The following is a 25,833-nucleotide window of genomic DNA, read 5'->3' as shown; positions in this document are numbered from 1 at the left end:
TGGGGGTTAACTAGTTGATAAAGGGCTTCAAAGCTATTATTAAACTTAGGATTAAATTAAATCCTAAATTAAATTAAATGTGGCTACAGTAGCTTGGACATATTTTTCAGGCTGGGGTCACAACTGGAATTCCTAAAAGGGATAATAAGGGTTGAAATAGCTGGATCCTTTTTGGGTCTCTGTTACACTGGATGGCATCCAGGTAGCTGAAATTAAAAATTTTAAGTTATCAGTTTTTAGGATTCCTGCTGTGTGGGGGAATAGAGGCTGTAGCTGCTGGGAGGGACCAAGGGGTTAAGGAGAAATGACAATCAGCAGATGCTGATGGAAGAAAGATACTTATGTCTTCTCATTATAACAGAAGTCATTTGACAGTCTTCATGGATATTTGCACAGTTTTTCTTTTCCATTGTTAGTTATAAAAGGTCAGCACGCAGAAAATTAAGTTAATAGGGTCAGTGCAATTTGATGAAAACTAGTTTTGGGGTTGTAGTTTAGAGACGGTAGAGGGGAATGCACCTGATATAATGAGCTTTTTTTTTTTTTTTTAAACATCTGTTTGGAATAAAACTTCTGCTTTCTCATTCCAGGATATGTATAACAACCCTGTAATTTACATCACAGAGAATGGGTTTCCCCAGGGTGACCCGACATCTCTTGATGATGCTCTGCGCTGGGAGTATTTCAGACACATACATTTCAGGAGCTGTTCAGAGGTACCATTTGAAATGATGAAAGATCAATTGTGCAAGCTTAATATAATTTTCCCATGTGCCTATTTGCATTCAGCAAAGACCAATGATTTTGAAAGCTGAAATTCATGTAAATCAGTGTAAAGCCATGTAATTAAGAGAGAGGGGAGAAAAAGTATTTAGGAAAGAGGAAGGGTGAGGATTTTGGTCTAGCTTCAACCTGCTGAAGTTTAAGCAAGTAAAAAGCGACTGTCTTCAGCATTTTGTGATTCCTGGGTGAAGGTGACGTGAATAGAAGGAGTGGTGGCTGTTGGGAGAGAACCTCAATTATTACAAAAAGATCAGCTGTGACCAACTAGAGCATGTTTATTTGCATATTTTAATATCCTAACTACCAAGAAATGAATTGACAGAATTCTTAAAGGACAAAAATTAAGTATTTGTTCAATAAACTTTAAAGTGGTATGCGTCTTCAATCAATGCATGTTTCATTTAAACTGTTACCAAGCAGCAGAAACAGTTTTTTTTTTGTCATATAGAATCTGTGAATTTTGTTTCAAGACAATATTATTATTCTGGTATCTCCTTTTCCCTGATGGGATTCTTTTCATATTTGAAAACAAATGTGAAGGAATAATCTTCAACTGGTAACACACATTTCTATACTCCAGTTAATTTCTCCCTTTTAGCTACCACTTGGAACACTGTTGCTTCGTAAATTTAATTTCTCCTCCCTATAAAGGAATAATATCATAGCAACAAAATTCAATGCAAAATTAAATTTTCAATTTCCTTTTTTTAACCATGATAGGCACAGTTATTTCTCATCATTCTGTTTGAGAGGTCCTGGAATGATTCTTTCCAAAATAGTAAATACTGAAATCAGCCAGAAGGAATTCTGGAAAGTGACATAAAGTGGTTTCTTTCCCAAACCTAAAATATATTGACTCAGTCCCTCACCTGGGCCTGGAGTTTATTGACAGAGGGCAATTGGATTCCTACAAATTGATCCAAGTAAAATCATTCTTTTGTATTACAGACAAAATGGATTCGTCCTCTGTGTGGGAATTCCCCATCTGATAAGAAAAGGAAATCTCTAGGTTTCTGAGATTCTCCCCACTTCTCCCTATAAATGACCCTATTCATAGTTAATACACTGATGTTCCCAGCTTCACCCCAAGAGACAAGTAGTTTAGTTACCATCATCAGATTTATGGATCCCATAGGGACCACAAACGACTCGTCCAAAATTGTTCTGTGTATGTTAGGGAAAAGAGAGAAAAAATAGAAATTGGCTTTCTTCATTCCCAGCTTGGTGCTCTGTTTAGTGCTAACATAAGGACATTTCATTGCTCTCTGAAATTGTTTCAAGTACTTTATACAGTCCCTTAGATCTTTAAGACCCTCAAACTAAGATAACTTAAAGATAGAAAAGTTACTGAAGGCAAGAGTAGAAAATGTGAGAAGATTTGGTTTGTGAGCGACAGGAGAGAAGAATAGGGTTAGGAACAAAATCCTGTTTTTGAACTTGTTGAATTTCTATCGTACTTCTGAATTGATGTAAAAAGTATCACGTGCTTAAACCATTAATTTTTCACAGCATCTACAATCTCTTCTGATTCTTAACATTAGATAATTTATATTCATTGTAATTAACACACAATATTGTTTTTATTTTGATTTTTAAAAAATATGTAGCCTTTCAAAATGTGCAGAAATGTACACATTGACCAAAAACCCTATATTAAGTGTATATTCTGAACTGGGTATAGTGATAGCTATTTTTCATATGTTGTTGTAGTGGACACCAATTTTTTCATCTGCAGTGAAACTCTCTTTTCTAGTAACGAATCCGTTTTTTTCTATGAAATACCCACCTCCCCCCATCCTTAGACTTACCATACCGGGGGCCATGTAAGTAGAATAAAATACTGCTGTTTGTCAATGGATAATTGATTGGTCTAGATATAGGCACATGACATGAGCTGGGCCAATCCCAGTTCTTCCCTAGGATTTAAAACTTGGACCAATCAGTTTGTTTGTCTCATAGCTTGGATTGACCTTGGCAGGCCATTGGTGGCTATGCCTTGCCATGTAAAGCTTAGGGGTAGTGAGAAGGTGAGCTGCAGGTGCCCCAAGGGAAATGGAGACAAGAAACGGGGAGAGATTCAGGAGGGCACTTGCACCTCTAATTCCAGTTTTTCTTCAGAGCCAGTTGCATGCATGTTCTTGAGAAACATTACTTTTACTTACAACTAAGTGCTCTTTCTGCTTCATCTGCTTCTGACTGGATTTCTATCACTTGGAACAAAGAAAGTCTTAATTGATGCCGTCATCTCATTTTATTATCAAAACAGTGAGATGAGGTTGTTGCTCCTAATTTACAGATGAGCAAACTGAGTTTCAAAGAAGCTAAGTCATCTGCTCAAGATCACCAAGTTACTAAGTAATATTTACTAGAACAAGGCAGAATGTGTATATTATTATTATTACTACTACTACTGTTGGTATTGGGCTTTCTGACTCAGAGTGCTTGCTTGTCCCACCACATTTCTCGAAACTTTTCCTCACCTTTGGTGCCCTGGGCTTGCGTAGATTCTTTGAAAGTGCTTCATGCTGCTTCTGCAACAGCCGACAGGTCCTACGACCTTGGACAAAACTCAGACACCCTATATCCTGCCTGTTGTCAGAGGCATAGAGCTGAAGTTACTGATCGATTTCCTGAGACTCCTCCAAGGTAGCGCGGATGATCTTTGTTGATGAGAACCTTACTAGTAAGAAGAACCTTGTGCACAATTAAAAGTAATAACAGACCGAGGAAGACATTTGTGGGAAGTGCTGCAGGTGGGAGCCCTCCAGAACCCAGGGAGTCAGATGGACTATGGCTTTGTGATTCCCATGAAAAAAGCCCTGCCTCCAACATCACGCATCCGGACAGGCACATAATGACACCATAGTTGGATCAATGGCGTCTGCCTGGAGGTCTTACTAATCTCTTCAGGTAAAATCCCACAGCAATTAATTGAGCAGTAAAAAGAAAGCTAATGTTTCTGTTTCCTTTTGGGAAAGAAAAAATAAAAAAAGAGGAAAAATGTCATTTCAAGAAAAAAAAAATCAGCTAACACCTTTTTAATCATTGCATTATTTAAATGCCTTTAAATAGATTGTGTTTTAATTAATGCAGATATAGATGAGAGAAAAGCGACACAGTGGAGACAAAAACACTGTAAATAACATAGAACTAGGCTTGCATTCCAGTTCCAGTTATTCAAGGATGGGCAAAAGGTTCAAACTCCCAAACTCTCAGTTTGTTCAGCAATAAAAATGGGATAACACTTGCCCTGGCAGAGTTGTTGAAAAGATTTTGTTTAATAAGCTATTGTGTTAAACACCCCAAGCAATTGCCTGGCACATGGTAGGCCCTCAAAAAATGGTATAATTATTATTGTTACAAAATGTGCATTTTTAAGAACATATTTATCACCCCAAGTTATTTTCCTTATTATCTAAGAAATAGAATACCAAGACATTAAAAAAAAATTCCATCCTCCCTCAAGTCTCTAAGTTATGGCAGAATATTCCCCCATGTCTGCAATTTTCTCCATCATTCTTTTCGGGAAACCTCTGAATGAGTGTTGTAACACTGGCCCTCTGGCTGTTTATGATTGAACCCTGTGGAGGACAAAGCAGCCAGGACCTCCCTCCATTCGTTATTCCTTTGGAGAGGTTGCCAGATCAGGTGAAAAATCAAATCATTGCAGCAGAAACAACTGTCAATCAACTGGGTACCTGGAATTGTTCTGCCACAGGAATTTTTGTAAAAGCTCAGGGAGCAATGATCTTCAAAGAGTTAGGCTTTTCTCACATGATATTAATCTTTATTATATTCATAAAATTTACATCAGTCCTTGCTGCTCTGGAGCCAGCAGGCAAATTTAAGTTCGTACGTAATCACACACTAAGGGATACCTCAATAATCTGAATGTTGTTGAGCAGGTGAGAAAGTGTGAGAAATCAGGGGAAGTTATTCTCAATGGGTGATACTTGACCCATGACCTAAACTCTCCTAAAAGGGGATTCCAGTTGGGTTCAACCTGCTCCTCACACCTACTGAATATATGCCTGTTCTGGGCTTGATTCCCAATCTTTCCTCAACTGGAACGTCATGGTCTTTGCCTTCTTCCTGGCCAGGTCCTGTTTGGAGTAGATCAACTAGCTTGAAGTCAGGCAAGACATGGGTTTGAAATTTAGTTCTTCCACTTACAAGTTCAATAATTTGGGGAAAAGTCTTAAGCAAACAACACTTCAGCCATCTAATTTTTAAAATGGGGATAATAAGAACATCTATCTTCTAAAACATGGTGGAAAATGAACAAGATAATGCGTGTAAAGCCTACATACAGAGTCTGGTACATTAAGAAAGATTCCATAATGATGGTTAATTTTGGGGGGGCATCTCTGAGCCCTCTGAAAGTTGGAGCTGTGTCTTTTTTATAATTATATCTTCAACCCAGAGCACTGTTTCTGTCATGTAGTAGCTTTCTACACATGTTTGTTGAATTTGGTTGTGTCTATCAGAGAAGAGTTAGTCAATGGATAATGAGAAATAAATGATGAAATGATTGGAAACTGTATTTTCTTTCCCTAAAGAAATATACCCCACACAGGAAAAAAAAATGCAGCCTTCTGGGAAGTTTCTGAGCCAGCCCAACTTTCCAGTGAGATCCATGCCTGAGTTAGCACAGTAGTAGATGATTGCAGAGAAGATTTGTTAATGACCAGCTTTAGGCTTTTAATGACAAAACCCCTCAGCAAGATGTCATCAAATTTATTGAAGACTTCACTGAAAGTGTTGAAGCTGATGCATTGTAACAAGAAGGTTATAAATCTTCCAGCTTGGGTATACCGCCAGGACAGGATGCTGAGCGCAGAATCACCCTGCTGTTGTCTGTCAGCTTTCTCCCTCCCTCACTTCCCATGGAGAACCAGGAAAGGAGAAATACATCCATTTCCGAAAGTGGTGCAGACCTGGCAGCCACCTGCCTATGTCAGTTTCAGACCACAGAGGCCCATTTAACTGGACAAAATGTGTTAAGCACCTGTGTTTTTCTAAATGTGCATTAAAAAAATCCTAAGAATTAGGAAAAAATCTCAAAGTTTGAGACCTTGACCTTTTGGAAAAATGAACCTATTAAAAATACATTGCAAGCTCAGAATAGAGACTCAATTACCTGAATATAGAGTTTCACTCCATGTCTATTGTTTTATTGCTTCTCAAAGTAAACCTTTGTCAACCTAGCCCTATGGAACAGTTCATCTCATAGCTCACGGAGAACTCACAGCTTTGGGAACGTGTGGGGTGGAATGTTGGATGTACTTAATACTGTTGCTCCTGGCTGGACTGGATGGAGCTAGCGAAGAGGAGTCAAGATGGGAATAGAGAAGGAAGAATGAGATTCGAAGGCCGTGCACAAGAATTGTTTGTGTGTGCTAGTGTACGGACTTGTAGCCTTTGAAAAGTCATGAAGAAAACAATTTCCAATATATCTGTATCCCACCAACCTACATACTCAGACCACACATAAACTCAGACAGCCAAAGATGACAGAGTAAACCTTAAGCAGAGATATGCCAGATGACCTTCCCCTATTGCTTCTCCCCTACTTCTCCCCAAAGTTCGGTAGCATACTTATCTTTGTCTTCCATTCTCCCATATGAAGGGTGGCAGAGTAGAAAGTCTGAAGGATCTGAAGAGTGAAGACTAAGTCCCGGGTTCTGGTGGTGTGCCCTTGGGGAAGTTCTCATTAGGACTCTCTGAATGTCAACCTCCTCACCTGTTAAATGGGACAGATGCTAATTGCCATCCTGCCTAACCCAAAGTCAGTAGTGAAAATAAAATAATTTATGTATATGTATGTCCTGAGCACCTTAAAATGTTAGATATTATTCTCATATTTGATATAGTTACTTTACACCTTTAAGGACATCATCACTCTGGCCAAAAATACATAATCTGGACCTCAGTGTTCTCCACTGCAAAGGGAAGTGTTTGGTGCCCATTATCCAGATCCTGTCAACATTTACAATTCTCATATTCTATGGTTTTTATTTTCCTGCACGTTTCTGAAGGGCTATGACAGTGGGATCCAATTAGGGGTTTGAGAGAACGTGTTCTATGACCAAGTGACTGGTGTGGTGCTTGGCAAAGCTCAGAATCAAACACACACATACACACACACACACACACACACACACACTGCTGTTGTTGAACTACTTCACCAGACTTATCCAAGTGAGGCCCATACTGATGTGATCAGGAACATGCACCATTTAACAGGCACACCCTCTTAGAAACATAGAACCTGGTGCATCTGCTTCCTGGAAACAGGTTTCATGGAGTTGCCCATTTGAGAAGCAACTCAATCACACATCTGCCCTTGTGCTTCCTGATTAGAAACCATTCTTTATCTTCTATTTCCATAGCATTCTAATACATATGCTCTGCCCCCACAGATGGACATTCCCTTGGGCTTCTTTTTAATTCAGTTCCAACTGTTTTGAAGGGATAATTACTTAAGGTTCTCCACCACATCAGACCCAGTGAATTTTAATCCTACTATACAGCCTTTAAAAAATTTATTTAGATGATTCCAAACTCATCCTCCATTTTTAGAACAATCACAGTCACAGTCACAGTCACAAAAACAGTCCAGTAGTTTTTGTGTTGATGTAGCAGCAAACAGAAGTGCAGTTGTATTTTTATAACTGTAAAAGTGACCTGTAAAATAATCAAAGTATAATTTATCTGAAGAAAATCTATTTTTCCAATATAAAGAGTAGACTCAATAGAATCTTGAAAAAGGGGCAAAAATAAGGATTTGATAATGCTTTTTAAAATGAAGTATAATTGAGATATAACACTGTATAAGTTTAAGGTGTACAACATGTTGATTTGATATATTTATACATTATAATATATTATATATTATAATATCACCACCTTAGCATTAGCTAAAACCTCTAATATGTTACAGAGTTATTATTTCCTTTTTTTTGTCTGTAGGAACAATTAAGATCTAGTCTCTTAGCAACTTTGCAGTTTATAATACAGTATTGCTGACTATAATCACTATACTGTGCATTAGCTCTCCAGAACTTACCTATTTATTTATTAGTTCATAGTTTGTACCCTTAAAGAACATCTCCCTCCACCCCCAGCCTCTGGTAACCACCATTATACTCTATGTTTCTACAAGTTTGGCTTTTTTAGATTCCACATATAAGTGATTTTATACAATATTTGTATTTTTCTGTCTGACTTTTCACTTTGCGTAATGCCCTCAAGTTCCATTCATGTTGTTGCAAATGGCAGGATTACTTTTCCTTCTCCTCATGGCAGAATAATAGTCCGCTGTGTGTTTGTGTGTGTGTGTGTTTGTATGTATGTATATATCAAAACTTCATTGTTATACATTCATCTGTAGATCTGTTGATCATTTGTCAATGGACACTTAGGTTGTTTCCATATCTTGGTTATTGTCAACAATGCTGCAATAAACATAGGAGTTCATATATCTCTTGACTATCATCAAGAAGACTAGAGATAATTATTGGCGAGGATGTGGGGATAAAATAACTCTTGTACACTGTTGGTAGGAATGTAAATTGATTCAGCCACCATGGAAAACCGTATGGAGGTTCCTGAAAAAATTAAAAATAGAACTACTATATGATACAGCAAAATCCACTTCTGGGTATATATCCAAAGGAAATGGAAACAGGAGTTTGAAGAGATGATGACTTTTTTCACCTGTTTGGGGAAAGAGCAATACTGGAATATTCAGGTGTTGAGAGGGCTATTGGAATTGAGAGAAGGTGAACATCTCAGGTTTTCCCCAGGTGAAGTGGTCCTCAATTGTCTGTCTACATAAGCTCTTATTTTCTGATCTCCAAAATAACCTGATTACCACCTGGCCTCTTAGTTATCTAAGAACCTGCTTTGGAACAAGGCTAGTAGAATTTCTCTTAGTGTGATTGGCAGGGATTGCCTGGATAACTGTGTTAAGATGGATTCTGTTGGACAGCTGTGGGCTCTTGGAAAGAAGAGGGAGAAGTGGATGGCTAGGTGTTAGCCGTTCCTACTCAGGAAACTCAGGAAACTTTTGGAGTTTTCCAAATCTTGGAAAAGGATATTCCCTACTATAAATTATTACATTGACATTATGTCTTATAAATCGAAGTCTTGTGAGTTCATCAGTGGAGATTAGCTCTGGGTGCACTAAGAAAATGAGTCTGGATTTGCAGCGTTGCTAATTAGACCTTCAGCAGTGTTAATCTCACCAGTTCTATGGCCTTCCCCTCTGTGGTCTTATCTTACCTATTTATAACTTTGATATTACTTATGCTGGACAATTGCTCTACAGTGACATAAATATTGTTTCTGCCAGCTTTCGCAAGCTTGTCATTGAGTAAATTCCTGGTTAACTACATCTTATATTGTTTTTTCAATATTGAGCCTGACACTGTATACAAGAAAATCAACAATATTATGAATAAAACATTAAACATTGGTGCCATAAACTGATTCATGAGACCCTCGTACAACTGCAGCCCTGTCACAATTGAATACTTGTTGAATAAGCCAACTGAATAGATGGAACTTGGGAAACACTTTGATTTTTGAAGACAATGCCCATTATAATCCTTGAAAGGAAGGGAAAAAACAATTTTTAGGAGAAAATGGAAGTTATTAAAAAGTATAAGCATTCACAGGCAAGAACAGTTGTGTAGTCAGATTTTATGCACCATTTTTTTACAGACAGAATTCTAACCGGAATACAGTTTTGGGGTTTTTGGTTCTATACTTAGCATTCAGTAAGTGCTAAGTAAATGTTTAATGAGTGACTAGGAGATTGAACCTATGTTAGCAAGAAAACTGAATTACTCTCCAGAATTTCAATGAATATTAGATTTATACCACCATTTTGCTTTTTAAAAGAATTTAAATAAATGGTAGATTGTTTTTACTATTATGAGAACAATTTTCATGCATCAGGATTAGGCATGAGTGCTAATTATACCCTTTTGACATTAAACTTGGGGGTGTTGTGACAATAATTGAAATCTATGCTAAAGTTTTTTAACCTTCTTTCTATAAATGCACTTAACCTCTCTGTGCCTCAATTTCTTCATTTGAAGAATAAAAGGCTTGAACTAGCTATTCTTTTGGGATCCTTCCAGTTTAAGAATTATGTGACCCTCTAAATATTCTTTCTAGGCAGGTATGTCAAGGATCATATTTTATTAGAACTCTTGGTAATTTCTTAGGCTATTTAAAAAAAATTAAGTCTAAGGAATTATAATTAATAGTCTTTTTAAAAGAACTGTCTTCATTCTTCTCATCCAGCTACTTAATTTGAAATGTGAACACCTTTTTTATCTGGGCATAAAATTAGACCTTGCTCTCCAATGAACTGATTCTATTGATATTGATTCCGTTTCCAGGTAACATTTTCTTGACCCTCAATCTGGGTGTTTCCTCCTTTATTCATTTGTATTGAAAATGAACCTCACTTTTCTTCCCCTGAGAAAGTTATCCCTTGGAGTTCAGAAACAGAAGGGTCACCTCAGATTCAAGTTTTACAAAGTTACTGTGGAGAGTATAAAATCTCAGAGAGGGAATTGAATGAACAAATCAGTTCAAAGCATTAGAGGAAAATTCCCAGTTGAACAACTCCACAGCAGTTACAATCATGAGCAGTGAAATCACCTTTCAAAACGTGATCATGGCAAGCACCACCTAATCTATCAAGTTTTAAGACAGTTAAGTATGATTTTCAAGCTTTGCCATAAATGCATAATTTAATTCAGTTAGGCAGTGCAGTAATTTTAACTTTCTTTAAATTTAACTTGAGCATGAAACTTTTGTCGCTGGGCAAGATTCTGAATTAGAAGGGAGGATCAGATTTCAGAATTACCTTCCCGCCATAATTCTGGGGAGAGACTTCATATATGGGAAGTCTGTATTTTTATTCTGAATTTTTGAGCAGAGTGATAACTCTAATCAGGGCTCCTCTGACCCCAAGTTACTGTTTAGGTAGCATTTTCTTCAATACAATGAAAATATCAGCATGGTGCTAGAGATGAAAATAGTTCCTTTTAAGGCTTCTTAAGGCTTATCTGGAAATGCTACATGCAGCAAGAAGGCCAGTCTCTTTGATGAGGGTCATCTCAGAAGTGGAACGTCTCCTTGGTGTGAATGAGATTAGCTAATGAAACAGTATCATGGCCGGAGATGATTCCATGCCCTTCTAAAGTTTAGCCACTTTCCCCCTTTGTTTGTGATATTCCATTATAGGAATCACTGTCTGCTTTAGAGATAAGTGAAACCATTATGTGTGGAAGAAGAAAAGGCATTTGAGCCTTGAAGAATGTTAATTGGCGCTTGTGAATACGGGTGAACAGGAAACTATAAATGTCTCAGGTGAAATTGTGAATGAGTTTGGGACTAAAAAGTAGATGATGGGAGAAGGAATGTACCACACCTGTTTATGAAATAACTTTTTTCTCCCCTAACAAGTTGGATTCATTTCTTTTATAGATGTAAATCCAGCCTAAAGTCTTAAATAATTTTAAATGACCATGTTCTTTTACGAAGCAATTCAAATATTGGGTTGGCCAAAAAGCTCGTTCGTGTTTTTTTGTAAGATGTTATGGAAAAACCCTAACAAACTTTTTGGCCAACTCAATGTATTTTATAGTTAAAGATAAGTGGATTAACACAAAAATTAGATCACTGAATAAAATATGAGTAAATGAATGTATATTAATTATACATTTATTGGTAAATCATTTTGTTATGTGGCTGAGGCTGTGCTAATTTAGTCTCTTAAAATATTTTCTTCCGAAGATGTTCAGGCTATATTCTTCATTCTTTGAATGAGCAGTTGGCCTTTTATTAAAAAAAAAAAACAAACAAACTTACAAAAATATTTCATGCCCAGAGTTTGCTGCCCTCATGAATACATGGTAGCAATCTCAAGAATGGCTGAGAAAAATTCTAAAGCGTGTCTGGAAAAACAAAGAGTATGACCCAGTGACTGTGCTTAAGTTTTATACAGACAGGCAGAAAATTTTATGAATACTTTTACATAACAAGAATTTGCTTGTTTGACATAGTGAAAGAACATATTCCTTAAAGACACAGTTCTGACCTCAAAATCTGGCTCTGACAACCTGTCTTGTTTTGTAACCTTGGACAAGTTATCCTAACTTTATGAATCTCAGTTCATCATTTGTGAAATGTTATTTTTGGTGGGGATTAATGATATACTTCGTAGCCTAGAAAAATGCTTGGCACATAAGTCCCCCAAATGATAACGAATGCAGTGAATTCTTTGTTACCCAGCCTCTGTTATCCAGGATTTTAGAAAAACTGTGACTTCCTGCACAGTTATCAAGCACTGATAATTTATATTTCTCTTGATGACCCTGAAATGCATTCTGAATAATTAGAGGAAGATTAAATTATAATCAGTTTAGTTTCAGTGTTAAATGTATTTTAATATTCTCATTCTTTAAAAATTTGTAATCCTTCTGCATGTGGTAACAATTAACAGAAAATATTTGATTAGCTGGAGCACTCCATTTCCTGACTATCTGACTAATAAGGAGTTTATTGTGTATTTCTGGAACCGAAACTCTGCCCTGTGGATCAACTGGGCATTTGCTGTGTGGGTTCACTTCACACCAGCCTTATATCCATTCTCAGAGTCAATGTGTTGACTTTATTGCCTGGTGGAAATTCTAGAATTAACCATTAAATATTCTCAAACAATAGTCTGAGTCTACACAAGGCCCTTTGCATATTTTTGATCACAAGGTCATAATACTGGTCATCCAGTCTGATTTTGTGCAGATGAGTAACTAAATCTTCTAGCCCTGAGCCTTGTCCCGTTCTTTTCCTATGGATTTCTAGAGATGGACATCTCAACCGACATTAGTAACCAATCTATCTTGGTGTTACATCAACCTTTACTTTTATCCAATCGTGTTTTAGACATCTTCACTGGGCTTTTTAGGCTACATAACCTTCTAGATGAAAACTTCGCTGTGCATTTAATCATTTTTGTGGTTCTTCTTTGAATTATCCACGTTTCTCGCATTTGTCTGGTCCCCCACGTAATGTCACATGCTGCTTTAAAAGATGGCTTAACAACTGACTTGTGTTAGAAATAGTCTTTAAAAATGTATCGATGTATAGTTTCTTTGTGATCTCAGTTAGTAAGGTGGATTTTCAGGCAAGCAGATTGATTTTGGAGGTTTAATTGATCACCATAAGACATAGTATTCAACCGTCCTCCTCTGTCTGGCCTCATGCTGCCTTCCTTTAACTCTCTGCCTTGCCCTGAAATCCCCCTTCCAACCAACAGTCTTCTCTTCCATAATATCCTTCACGTCCCAGCTGACATTCCCAGTACTTAGGGAATACAGTGGTGGCTGCAGAAGGAGGCTGATGGTTTCCTTTAAGTGGGGAGCAAGGACAGGTAGCTGGTGAAGAGTTAATTTTGCTTTCCAAGATCAGGCGACTGTTGGTCCTGGTATGAAGCCAGGATTTGTGAGGATACTCCTGTCAAAACACGGGGTCTTCCTTGGCAATGTCTGGGTGTGTGCTAGGTGAAGACAGGGAGCCTGGGTGAAGAGCCAGAAAGCAACAGTTAGCACTCTAACCCTGTGCTGTCTCTGAGACTAAACTCACTAGGTAACCATAGATCAGTTGATAAGGTAAGCTGCCTATTACTACTACTGTGTGTAATTTCACCCCAAAGTGACTTTTTTTTCTCCTTATATAGACATATATTAAAACCAACAACTCAATGGTAATGCTATCACTGTTTCTCTAGGCACAACAAACCTATATTTGTTTGACTATTGCAAACATGTTTCATGTTTGACAAACCATACTTACATTACAGGGCTATGCTGAATCTTCTGAGAACTATGATTTTGAACTTTGGTATACTAGAATTGTCAATTGCAATCAGTTGACCATTGACCAAAAAAATGGTCAATTTTTACTGAGGAGGCTTCTTTAAGAAAATGTGACATTTTCCTAATTATGGAATCAGAGCTCCTTGGCAGAACAAATGAATTTATTTTAACATAAAATGTTAAAACTTAAGAATGTTCATAAAGTTGAAGTTAAAATCTCTTCACTGGTTTTTTGTACCAATACATTCCAGAAATGTCATATTGAATATTTGTATTGGGCAGTAGTTGAGGAAAGCTTATATGAAGTTTCTTAATCTTTAACTTAAATTTTTTTTGTTGAGATATCATTGACATATAACATTATATTAGTTTCAAGTATACAATATAATAATTCAATTTTTGTATATATGTTGTGAAATGATTCCCCAAATAAGTCTAAGTTATGTTTTAACTCTTGATATTCCTGATGCTGGATTCTTTTATAAATTTGGGTAATTGCATTCAATCTAAGTCATTTATTGCTTTCCTTTTATTTAAGAGAGATCTGCTTCTTTAAAAAATCATCTTCTTTTTGTATTTCTATTTTTAAAAATATTTATTGAATAACACAAACATTGTTAAATCTCTCTTATTCAGAATAATGGTAGGGAGGACAGTTAAATGCCGGTTTAACTTGTTGAGAGGTATTAATTTTTGTCAGTTATCAAAGATGGGCCATTTTATTATATATTCAGGTTCCTGATGAAAAGAAATACAAGCTAGTAAGCCAGAACCAGGAGGGAAAGGGAGAATACAAATGTTCTGACCATAGATGTTGACAGAAAGCTTAAAAACTGGCACATAGCTTCCTGGCAAAGGGATTCACCATTTGTTACAGCAGTAGTATTCAGACTGTGTGCTGTGGAGCCTTGGGTTCTGTGGAGATATCTCTGGGGACTCTGTCAGATTGTATCTAGAGAAGGTGAGAAATAAGGGCTCCGGAGCACATCAGTTTTCATTGGTTGTATTTATTAGAAATCCATAAAAATTTTCATTTGAAAGGAAGACTCTGTTGCTAAAAAAGGAAAAATTGGATAGCCACTGACTAACAGGGAACTCATTAGCAGAGGGGAAAAAACATAGTAGCGGATTGGTTAAAGATGGTGGAGTAGAAGGTCATGTGCTCACTCCCTCCTGCGAGAGCACCGGAATCACAACTAACTGCTTAACAGTCATCTATAGGAAGACACCGGAACTCACCAGCAAAGATACCCCACATCTAAAGACAAAGGAGAAGCTGCAATGAGATGGTAGGGGGCAATCACAATAAAATCAAATCCCATAACCACTGGGTGGGTGACTCACAAACTGGAGGACAATTATACCACAGAAGTCCACCCACTGGAGTGAAGGTTCTGAGCCCCACATAAGGCTTCCCAACGTGGGGGTCTGGCAATAGGAGGAGGAATTCCTAGAGAATCAGACTTTGAAGGCTAGCAGGATTTGATTGCAGGACTTTGACAGGACTGGGGAAAACAGAGATGCCACTCTTGGAGGGCACACACAAAGTAGTATGTGCATCACGACCCAGGGGAAGGAGCAGTGACCCCATAGGAAACTGAACCAGACCTACCTGCTAGTGTTGGAGGGTCTCCTGCAGAGGCAGGGTGTGGTTGTGGGACACTGCTGGGACAAGGACACTGGCAGCAGAAGTTCTGGGAAGTACTCCTTGGCATGAGCCCTCCCAGAGGCTGCCATTATCCCCACGAAAGAGCCTGCAGCCTCCAGTTCTGGGTCACCTCAGGCCAAACAACCAACAGGGAGGAAACTCAGACCCATCCATTAGCAGACAAGTGGATTAAAGTTTTACTGAGCTCTGCCCACCAGAGCAACACCCAGCTCTACCCACCACCAGTCCCTCCCGTCAGGACGCTTGCACAAGCCTCTTAGATAGCCTCATCCACCAGAGGACAGACAGCAGAAGCAAGAAAAACTACAATCCTGCAGCTGGTGGAACGAAGACCATATTCACAGAAAGACAGACAAAATGAAAAGGCAGAGGACTATGTACACGATGAAGGAACACCATAAAACCCCCCAAAAACAATTAAATGAAGTGGAGACAGGAAACCTTCCAGAAAAAGAATTCAGAATAATGATAGTGAAGATGATCCAGGACCTCGGAAAAGAATGGAGGCAAAGATCGAGAAGATGCAAGAAATGTTTAACAAAGACCTAAAAGAATTAAAGAACCAACACCAAGAAGAATTAAAGAAAAAGCAAACAGAGATGAACAGTACAATGACTGAAATGAAAAATACACTAGAAGGAATCAATAGCAGAATAACTGAGGCAGAAGAACGGATAAGTGACCTGGAAGACAAAATGGTGGAATTCACTGCTGCGGAACAGAATAAAGAAAAAAGAATGAAAAGGAATGAAGACAGCCTAAGAGACCTCTGGGACAACACTGAATGCAACAACATTCGCATTGTAGGGGTCCCAGAAGGAGACAAGATAGAGAAAGGATCCGAGAAAATATTTGAAAAGATTATAGTTGAAAACTTCCCTAACATGGGAAAGGAAACAGCCACCCAAGTCCAGGAAGTGCAGAGAGTCCCAAATAGGATAAACCCAAGGAGAAACATGCTGAGACAGATAGTAATCAAACTGACAAAAATTAAAAACAAAGAAAAATTATTAAAAGCAACAAGGGAAAAATGACAAATAACATACACGGGAACTCCCATAAGGTTCTCAGCAGAAACTGCAAGCCAGAAGGGAGTGGCATGATATAAGTGATGAAAGGGAAGAACCTACAACCAAGATTACTCTACCCAGCAAGAATCTCATTCAGATTCAATGGAGAAATCAAAAGCTTTACAGACAAGGAAAAGCTAAGAGAATTCAGCACCACAAAACCAGCTCTCCAACAAATGCTAAAGGAACTTCTCTAAATGGGAAACACAAGAGAAGAAAAGGAACTACAAAAACAAACCCAAAACAATTAAGAAAATGGTAATAGAAACATACATATCAATAATTACCTTATATGTGAATGGATTAAATGCTCCAACCAAAAGACACAGGCTCACTGAATGGTTACAAAGCAAGACCCATATATATGTTGTGTGCAAGAGACCAACTTCAGACCAAGGGACACATACAGACTGAAAATGAGGGGATGGAAAAAGATATTCCATGCAAATAGAAATCAAAGGAAAGCTGGAATAGCAATACTCATATCAGATAAAATAGACTTTAAAATAGAATGTTACAAGAGACAAGGAAGGACACTACATAATAACCAAGAAGAAGATATAACAATTATGAATATATATGTACCCAACATAGGTGCACTTCAATACATAAGGCAAATGCTAACAGCTATAAAAACGGAAATCAACAGTAACACAATAATAGTGGGGGACTTTAACACCTCACTTACACCAATGAACAGATCATCCAGACAGAAAATGAATAAGGAAATACAAGCCTTAAATGACACAATAGACCAGATAGATTTAATTGATATTTATAGGACATTCCATCCGAAAACAGCAGATTTCGCTTTTTTCTCAAGTGCACACGAAACATTCTACAAGATAGATCACATCTGGAGTCACAAATCAAGCCTCAGTAAATTTAAGAAAATTGAAATCATATCAAGCATCTTTTCCAACCACAAAGCTATGAGATTGGAAATCAATTACAGGGCGAAAATGTAAAAAACACAAACACATGGAGGCTTAACAATACGTTACTAAATAACCAAGAAATCCCTGAAGAAATCAAAGAGGAAATCAGAAAATACCTAGACACAAATGACAATGAAATCACGATGATCCAGAACCTATGGGATGCAGCAAAAGCAGTTCTAAAAGGGAAGCTTATAGCAATACAATCCTACTTCAAGAAACAAGAAAAATCCCAAGTAAACAATCTAACCTTACACCTAAGGGAACTAGAGAAAGAAGAACAAACAAAACCCAAAGTTAGTAGAAGGAAAGAAATCATAAAGATCAGAGCAGAAATAAATGAAATAGAAACACAGAAAACAATAGCAAAGATCAATAAAACTAAAAGCTGGTTCTTTGAGAAGATAAACAAAATTGATAAACCATTAGCCAGACTCATCAAGAAAAAGAGGGAGAGGACTCAAATCAGTAAAATTAGAAATGAAAAAGAAGTTACAATGGACACCACAAAAAATAGCATCCTAAGAGACAAGCAACTCTATGCCGATAAAATGGACAACCTGGAAGAAATGGACAAATTCTTAGAAAGGTATAACCTTCCAAGACTGAACCAGGAAGAAATAGAAAATAGGAAATGACCAATCACAAGAAATACAATTGAAACTGTGATGAAAAATCTTCCAACAAACGAAGTTCAGGACCAAATGGCTTCACAGGTGAATTCTATCAAACATTTAGAGAAGAGCTAACGCCCATCCTTCTCTTCCAAAAATTGCAGAGGAAAGAACACTCTCAAACTCATTCTACAAGGCCACCATCACCCTGAGACCAAAACCAGACAGAGATACTACAAAAAAAGAAAATTAGAGACCAATATCACTGATGAATATAGATGCAAAAATCCTCAACAAAATACTAGCAAAAAGGATCCAACAACACATTAAAAGGATCATACACTATGATCAAGTGAGATTTATCCCAGGCATGCAAGGATTCTTCAATACATGCAAATCAATCAGTGTGATACACCATGTTTACAAACTGAAGAATACAAACCATATGATAATCTCAATAGATGCAGAAAAACTTTTGACAAAATTCAACACAGATTTATGACAAAAACTCTCCAGAAAGTGGGCATAGAGGGGACCTATCTCAACGTAATAAAGGCCATATATGACAAACCCACAGCAAACATCATTCTCAATGGTGAAAAACTGAAAGCATTTTCTGTAAGATCAGGAACAAGACAAAGATGTCCACTCTTGCCACTATTATTCAACATAGTTTTGGAAGTCCTAGCCATGGTAATCAGAGAAGAAAAAGAAATAAAATTAATACAAATTGGAAAGGAAGAAGTAAAACTGTCACTGTTTGCAGATGACATGATACTATACATAGGGAATCCTAAAGATGCCACCAGAAAATTACTGGAGTTAATCAATGAATTTGGTAAAGTTACAGGATACCAAATTAATGCACAGAAACCTGTTGCATTCCTATACACTAACAATGAAGGATCAGAAAGAGAAATTTAAGGAAACAATCCCATTCACCACTGCAACAAAAAGAATAAAATACCTAGGAATAAACTTACCTAAGGAGGTAAAATACCCGTACTCAGAAAACTATAAGACACTGATGAAAGAAATCAAAGATGACACAAACAGTTGGAGAGATATACCATGTTCTTGGATTGGAAGAATCAATATTATGAAAATGACTATACTACCCAAAGCAATCTACAGATTCAGTGCAATCCCTATTAAATAACCAATGGCATTTTTTTTTTAACATCTTTATTGAAGTTTAATTGCCTTACAATAGTGTGTTAGCTTCTGCTTTATAACAAAGTGAATCAGTTATACATATACAATATGTTCCCATTTCTCTCCCCTCTTGCATCTCCCTCCCTCCCACCCTCCCCATCCCACCCCTCTAGGTGGTCACAAAGCACCGAGCTGATCTCCCTGTGCTGTGCGGCTGCTTCCCACTAGTTATCTATTTTACATTTGGTAGTGTATATATGTCCATGACACTCTCTTACCCTGTCACATCTCACCCCACCCCCTCCCCATATCCTCAAGTCCATTCTCTAGTAGGTCTGTGTCTTTATTCCTGTCTTGCCACTAGGTTCTTCATGGCCTTTTTTTTTTTCCCCTTAGATTCCGTATATATGTGTTAGCATACTGTATTTGTTTTTCTCTTTCTGACTTACTTCACTCTGTATGACAGACTCTAACTCCATCCACCTCATTACAAATACCTCCATTTCATTTCTTTTTATGGCTGAGTAATATTCCATTGTATATATGTGCCACATCTTCTTTATCCATTCATCTGTCGATGGACATTTAGGTTGCTTCCATGTCCTGGCTATTGTAAATAGAGCTGCAATGAACATTTTGGTACATGACTCTTTTTGACCTATGGTTTTCTCAGGGTATATGCCCAGTAGTGGGATTGCTGGGTCATATGGTAGTTCTATTTGTAGTTTTTTAAGGAACCTCCATACTGTTCTCCATAGTGGCTGTATCAATTTACATTCCCACCAACAGTGCAAGAGTGTTCCCTTTCCTCCACACCCTCTCCAGCATTTATTGTTTCTAGATTTTTTGATGATGGCCATTCTGACCGGTGTGAGATGATATCTCATTGTAGTTTTGATTTGCATTTCTCTAATGATTAATGATGTTGAGCATTCTTTCATGTGTCTGTAGGCCATCTGTATATCTTCTTTGGAGAAATGTCTATTTAGATCTTCTGCCCATTTTTGGATTGGGTTGTTCGTTTTTTTGTTATTGAGCTGCATGAGCTGCTTGTAAATCTTGGAGATTAATCCTTTGTCAGTTGCTTCATTTGCAAATATTTTCTCCCATTCTGAGGGTTGTCTTTTGGTCTTGTTTATGGTTTCCTTTGCTGTGCAAAAGCTTTGAAGTTTAATTAGGTCCCATTTGTTTATTTGTGTTCTTATTTCCATTTCTCTGGGAGCTGGGTCAAAAAGAATCTTGCTGTGATGTATGTCATAGAGTGTTCTGCCTATGTTTTCCTCTAAGAGTTTGATAGTGTCTGCCCTTACACTTAGGTCTTTAATCCATTTTGAGTTTATTTTTGAGCATGGTGTCAGGGAGTGTTCTAATTTCATACTTTTACATGTTCCTGTCCAATTTTCCCAGCACCACTTATTGAAGAGGCTGTCTTTTCTCCACTGTATATGCTTGCCTCCTTTATCAAAGATAAGTTGACCATATGTGTGTGGGTTTATCTCTGGGCTTTCTATCCTGTTCCATTGATCTATATTTCTGTTTTTGTGCCAGTACCAAACTGTCTTGATTACTGAAGCTTTGTAATATAGTCTGAAGTCAGGGAGCCTGATTCCCCCAGCTCCATTTTTCGTTCTCAAGATTGCTTTGGCTATTCGGGGTCTTTTGTGTTTCCATACAAATTGTGAAATTTTTTGTTCTAGTTCTGTGAAAAATGCCAGTGGTAGTTTGATAGGGATTGCATTGAATCTGTAGATTGCTTTGGGAAGTAGAGTCATTTTCACAATGTTGATTCTTCCAATCCAGGAACATGGTATATCTCTCCATCTATTTGTATCATCTTTAATTTCTTTCATCAGTGTCTTATAATTTTCTGCATACAGGTCTTTTGTCTCCTTAGGTAGGTTTATTCCTAGATATTTTATTCTTTTTGTTGCAATGGTAAATGGGAGTGTTTTCTTAATTTCACTTTCAGATTTTTCGTCATTAGTGTATAGAAATGCAAGAGATTTCTGTGCATTAATTTTGTATCCTGCTACTTTACCAAATTCATTGATTAGCTCTAGGAGTTTTCTGGTAGCATCTTTAGGATTCTCTATGTATAGTATCATGTCATCTGCAAATAGTGACAGCTTTACTTCTTCTTTTCCGATTTGGATTCCTTTTATTTCTTTGTCTTCTCTGATTGCTGTGGCTATGACTTCCAGAACTATGTTGAATAATAGTGGTGAGAGTGGGCAACCTTGTCTTGTTCCTGATCTTAGTGGAAATGGTTTCAGTTTTTCACCATTGAGGACAATGTTGGCTGTGGGTTTGTCATATATGGCCTTTATTATGTTGAGGAAAGTTCCCTCTATGCCTACTTTCTGCAGGGCTTTTATCATAAATGGGTGTTGAATTTTGTCGAAAGCTTTCTCTGCATCTATTGAGATGATCATATGGTTTTTCTCCTTCAATTTGTTAATATGGTGTATCACACTGATTGATTTGCGTATATTGAAGAATCCTTGCATTCCTGGGATAAACCCCACTTGATCATGGTGTATGATCCTTTTAATGTGCTGTTGGATTCTGTTTGCTAGTATTTTGTTGAGGATTTTTGCATCTATGTTCATCAGTGATATTGGCCTGTAGTTTTCTTTCTTTGTGACATCTTTGTCTGGTTTTGGTATCAGGGTGATGGTGGCCTCGTAGAATGAGTTGGGGAGTGTTCCTCCCTCTGCAATATTTTGGAAGAGTTTGAGAAGGATAGGTGTTAGCTCTTCTCTAAATGTTTGATAGAATTCACCTGTGAAGCCATCTGGTCCTGGGCTTTTGTTTGTTGGAAGGTTTTTAATCACAGTTTCAATTTCAGTGCTTGTGATTGGTCTGTTCATATTTTCTATTTCTTCCTGGTTCAGTCTTGGCAGTTTGTGCATTTCTAAGAATCTGTCCATTTCTTCCAGGTTGTCCATTTTATTGGCATAGAGTTGCTTGTAGTAATCTCTCATGATCTTTTGTATTTCTGCAGTGTCAGTGGTTACTTCTCCTTTTTCATTTCTAATTCTATTGATCTGGGTCTTCTCCCTTTTTTTCTTGATGAGTCTGGCTAATGGTTTATCAATTTTGTTTATCTTCTCAAAGAACCAGCTTTTAGTTTCATTGATTTTTGCTATTGTTTCCTTCATTTCTTTTTCATTTATTTCTGACCTGATCTTTATAATTTCTTTCCTTCTGCTGGCTTTGGGGTTTTTTTGTTCTTCTTTCTCTAATTGCTTTAGGTGCAAGGTTAGGTTGTTTATTCGAGATGTTTCCTGTTTCTTGAGGTAGGCTTGTATTGCTATAAACTTCCCTCTTAGCACTGCTTTTGCTGCGTCCCATAGGTTTTGGGTCGTCGTGTCTCCGTTGTCATTTGTTTCTAGGTATTTTTTGATTTCCCCTTTGATTTCTTCAGTAATCACTTCGTTATTAAGTAATGTATTGTGTAGCCTCCATGTGTTTGTATTTTTTACAGATCTTTTCCTGTAATTGATATCTAGTCTCATAGCGTTGTGGTCGGAAAAGATACTTGACACGATTTCAATTTTCTTAAATTTACCAAGGCTTGATTTGTGACCCAAGATATGATCTATCCTGGAGAATGTTCCATGAGCACTTGAGAAAAATGTGTATTCTGTTGTTTTTGGGTGGAATGTCCTATAAATATCAATTAAGTCCATATTGTTTAATGTATCATTTAAAGCTTGTGTTTCCTTATTTATTTTCATTTTGGATGATCTGTCCATTGGTGAAAGTGGGGTGTTAAAGTCCCCTACTATGACTGTGTTGCTGTCAATTTCCCCTTTTATGGCTGTTAGTATTTGCCTTATGTATTGAGGTGCTCCTATGTTGGGTGCATAAATATTTACAATTGTTATACCTTCCTCTTGGATCGATCCCTTGATCATTATATAGTGTCCTTCTTTGTCTCTTGTAATAGTCTTTATTTTAAAGTCTATTTTGTCTGATATGAGAATTGCTACTCCAGCTTTCTTTTGATTTCCATTTGCATGGAATATCTTTTTCCATCCCCTCACTTTCAATCTGTATGTGTCTCTAGGTCTGAAGTGGGTCTCTTGTAGACAGCATATATATGGGTCTTGTTTTTGTATCCATTCAGCCAGCCTGTGTCTTTTGGTGGGAGCATTTAATCCATTTACATTCAAGGTAATTATCGATATGTATGTTCCTATTCCCATTTTCTTAAATGTATTGGGTTTGTTATTGTAGGTGTTTTCCTTCTCTTGTGTTTCTTGCCTAGAGAAGTTCCTTTAGCATTTGTTGTAAAGCTGGTTTGGTGGTGCTGAACTCTCTCAGCTTTTGCTTGTCTGTAAAGGTTTTAATTTCTCCATCAAATCTGAATGAGATCCTTGCTGGGTAGAGTAATCTTGGTTGTAGGTTTTTCTTCTTCATCACTTTAAGTATATCCTGCCACTCCCTTCTGGCTTGCAGAGTTTCTGCTGATAGGTCAGATGTTAACCTTATGGGGATTCCCTTGTGTGTTATTTGTTTTTTTTCCCTTGCTGCCTTTAATATGTTTTCCTTATATTTAATTTTTGACAGTTTGATTAATATGTGTCTTGGCGTGTTCCTCCTTGGGTTTATCCTGTATGGGACTCTCTGTGCTTCCAGGACTTGATTAACTATTTCCTTTCCCATATTAGGGAAGTTTTCAACTATAATCTCTTCAAAAATTTTCTCAGTCCCTTTCTTTTTCTCTTCTTCTTCTGGTACCCCTATAATTCGAATGTTGGAGCGTTTAATGTTGTCCCAGAGGTCCCTGAGACTATCCTCAGTTCTTTTCATTCTTTTTTCTTTATCCTGCTCTGTAGTAGTTATTTCCACCATTTTATCTTCCAGGTCACTTATCCTTTCTTCTGCCTCAGTTATTCTACTATTGATCCCATCTAGAGTATTTTTAATTTCATTTATTGTGTTATTCATCATTGCTTGGTTCCTCTTTAGTTCTTCTACATCCTTGTTAAATGTTTCTTGCATTTTGTCTATTCTATTTCCAAGATTTTGGATCATCCTTACTATCATTATTCTGAATTCTTTTTCAGGTAGACTACCTATTTCCTCTTCATTTGTTAAGTCCAGTGTGTTTTGAGCCTGCTCCTTCATCTGCTGTGTGTTTTTCTGTCGTCTCATTTTGCCTATCTTACTGTGTTTGGGGTCTCCTTTTCACAGGCTGCAGGTTCGTAGTTCCCGTTGTTTTTGGTATCTGTCCCCAGTGGCTAAGGTTGGTTCAGTGGGTTGTGTAGGCTTCCTGGTGGAGGGAACTAGTGCCTGAGTTCTGGTGGATGAGGCTAGATCTTGTCTTTCTGGTGGGCACGTCCACGTCTGGTGGTGTATTTTGGTGTGTCTGTGGCCTTATTATGATTTTAGGCAGCCTCTCTGCTAATGGATGGGGTTGTGTTCCTGTCTAGCTAGTTGTTTGGCATAGGGTGTCCAGCACTGTAGCTTGCTGGTCGTTGGGTGAAGCTGGGTCTTGATGTTGAGATGGAGATCTCTGGGAGATTTTTGCCGTTTGGTATTACGTGGAGCTGGGAGGTCTCTTGTGGACCAGTGTTCTGAAGTTGGCTCTCCCACCTCAGAGGCACGGCCCTGATGCCTGGCTGGAGCACCAAGAGCCTTTCGTCCACACAGCTCAGAGTAAAAGGGAGAAAAAATAGAAAGAAAGAAAGAAAGAGGCTATAATATAGTGAAGTAAAATAAAGCTATTGTAAAGCAAAGCTATACAGACAAAATCTCACCCAGAAGCATATACATATACACTCACAAAAAAAAGGAAAAGGGGAAAAATTAATATCTCCTGCTCCCAAAGTCCACCTCCTGAATTTGGGATGATTCGTTGTCTATTCAGGTATTCAACAGATGCAGGCACATCAAGTTGTTTGTGGAGTTTTAATCCGCTGCTTCTGAGGCTGCTGGGAGAGATTTCCCCTTCTCTTCCCTGTTCGCACAGCTCCTGGGGTTCAGCTTTGGATTTGGACCCTCCTCTGCGTGTAGGTCGCCTGAGGGCGTCTGTTCCCCGCCCAGACAGGACGGGGTTAAAGGAGCAGCTGCTTCGGGGGCTCTGGCTCACCCAGGCCGCGGGGAGGGAGGGGTACAGAGGAGGCGGGGCGAGCCTGCAGCGTCAGAGGCCGGCGTGACGTTGCACCAGCCTGAGGCGCCCAGTGCGTTCTCCCGGGGATGTTGTCCCCGGATCCCGGGACCCTGGCAGTGGCAGGCTGCACAGGCTACCGGGAGGGGCGGTGTGGAGAGTGACCTGTGCTCACACACAGGCTTTTTCGAGGCGGCAGCAGCAGCCTCAGCGTCTCACGCCCGTCTCTGGGGTCCGCGCTGATCGCCGCGGCTCGCGCCCTTCTCTGGAGTTCGTTTAGGCGGCGCTCTGAATCCCCTCTCCTTGCGCGCAGCGAAACTAAGAGGCAAGAAAAAGTCTCTTGCCTCTTCGGCAGCTGCAGACCTTTTCCCGGTCTCCCTCCCGGCTAGCTGTGGTGCGCCAACCCCTTCAGGCTGTGTTCACGCCGCCAGCCCCAGTCCTCTCCCTGCGCTCCGACCGAAGCCAAGCCTCAGCTCCCAGCCCCGCCCGCCCCGGCGGGTGAGCAGACAAGCCTCTCGGGCTGGTGAGCGCTGCTCGGCGCCGAGCCTCTGTGCGGGAGTCTCTCCGTTTTTCCCTCTGCGCCCCTG

At 38.5% G+C, this 25,833-nt stretch overlaps 1 protein-coding gene across 1 annotated transcript in view; it reads left to right on the top strand.

The window, feature by feature from the left end:
• The window catches only part of LOC103004921 (cytosolic beta-glucosidase), a 146,419-nt gene that overhangs the window by 58,934 nt on the left and 61,652 nt on the right, over positions 1 to 25,833 (top strand). Inside the window, 2 exon segments of the mRNA XM_007187637.2 lie at positions 591 to 689; positions 692 to 716. Coding sequence (XP_007187699.2) covers positions 591 to 689; positions 692 to 716 — 124 coding nt within the window.

Source organism: Balaenoptera acutorostrata, chromosome 5 (assembly GCF_949987535.1).
Source record: "Balaenoptera acutorostrata chromosome 5, mBalAcu1.1, whole genome shotgun sequence".
NCBI classification, from domain to species: Eukaryota; Metazoa; Chordata; class Mammalia; order Artiodactyla; family Balaenopteridae; genus Balaenoptera; species Balaenoptera acutorostrata.
Note: the sequence above shows the minus strand (reverse complement) of the source record. Positions and strands in the feature narration are given on the sequence as shown.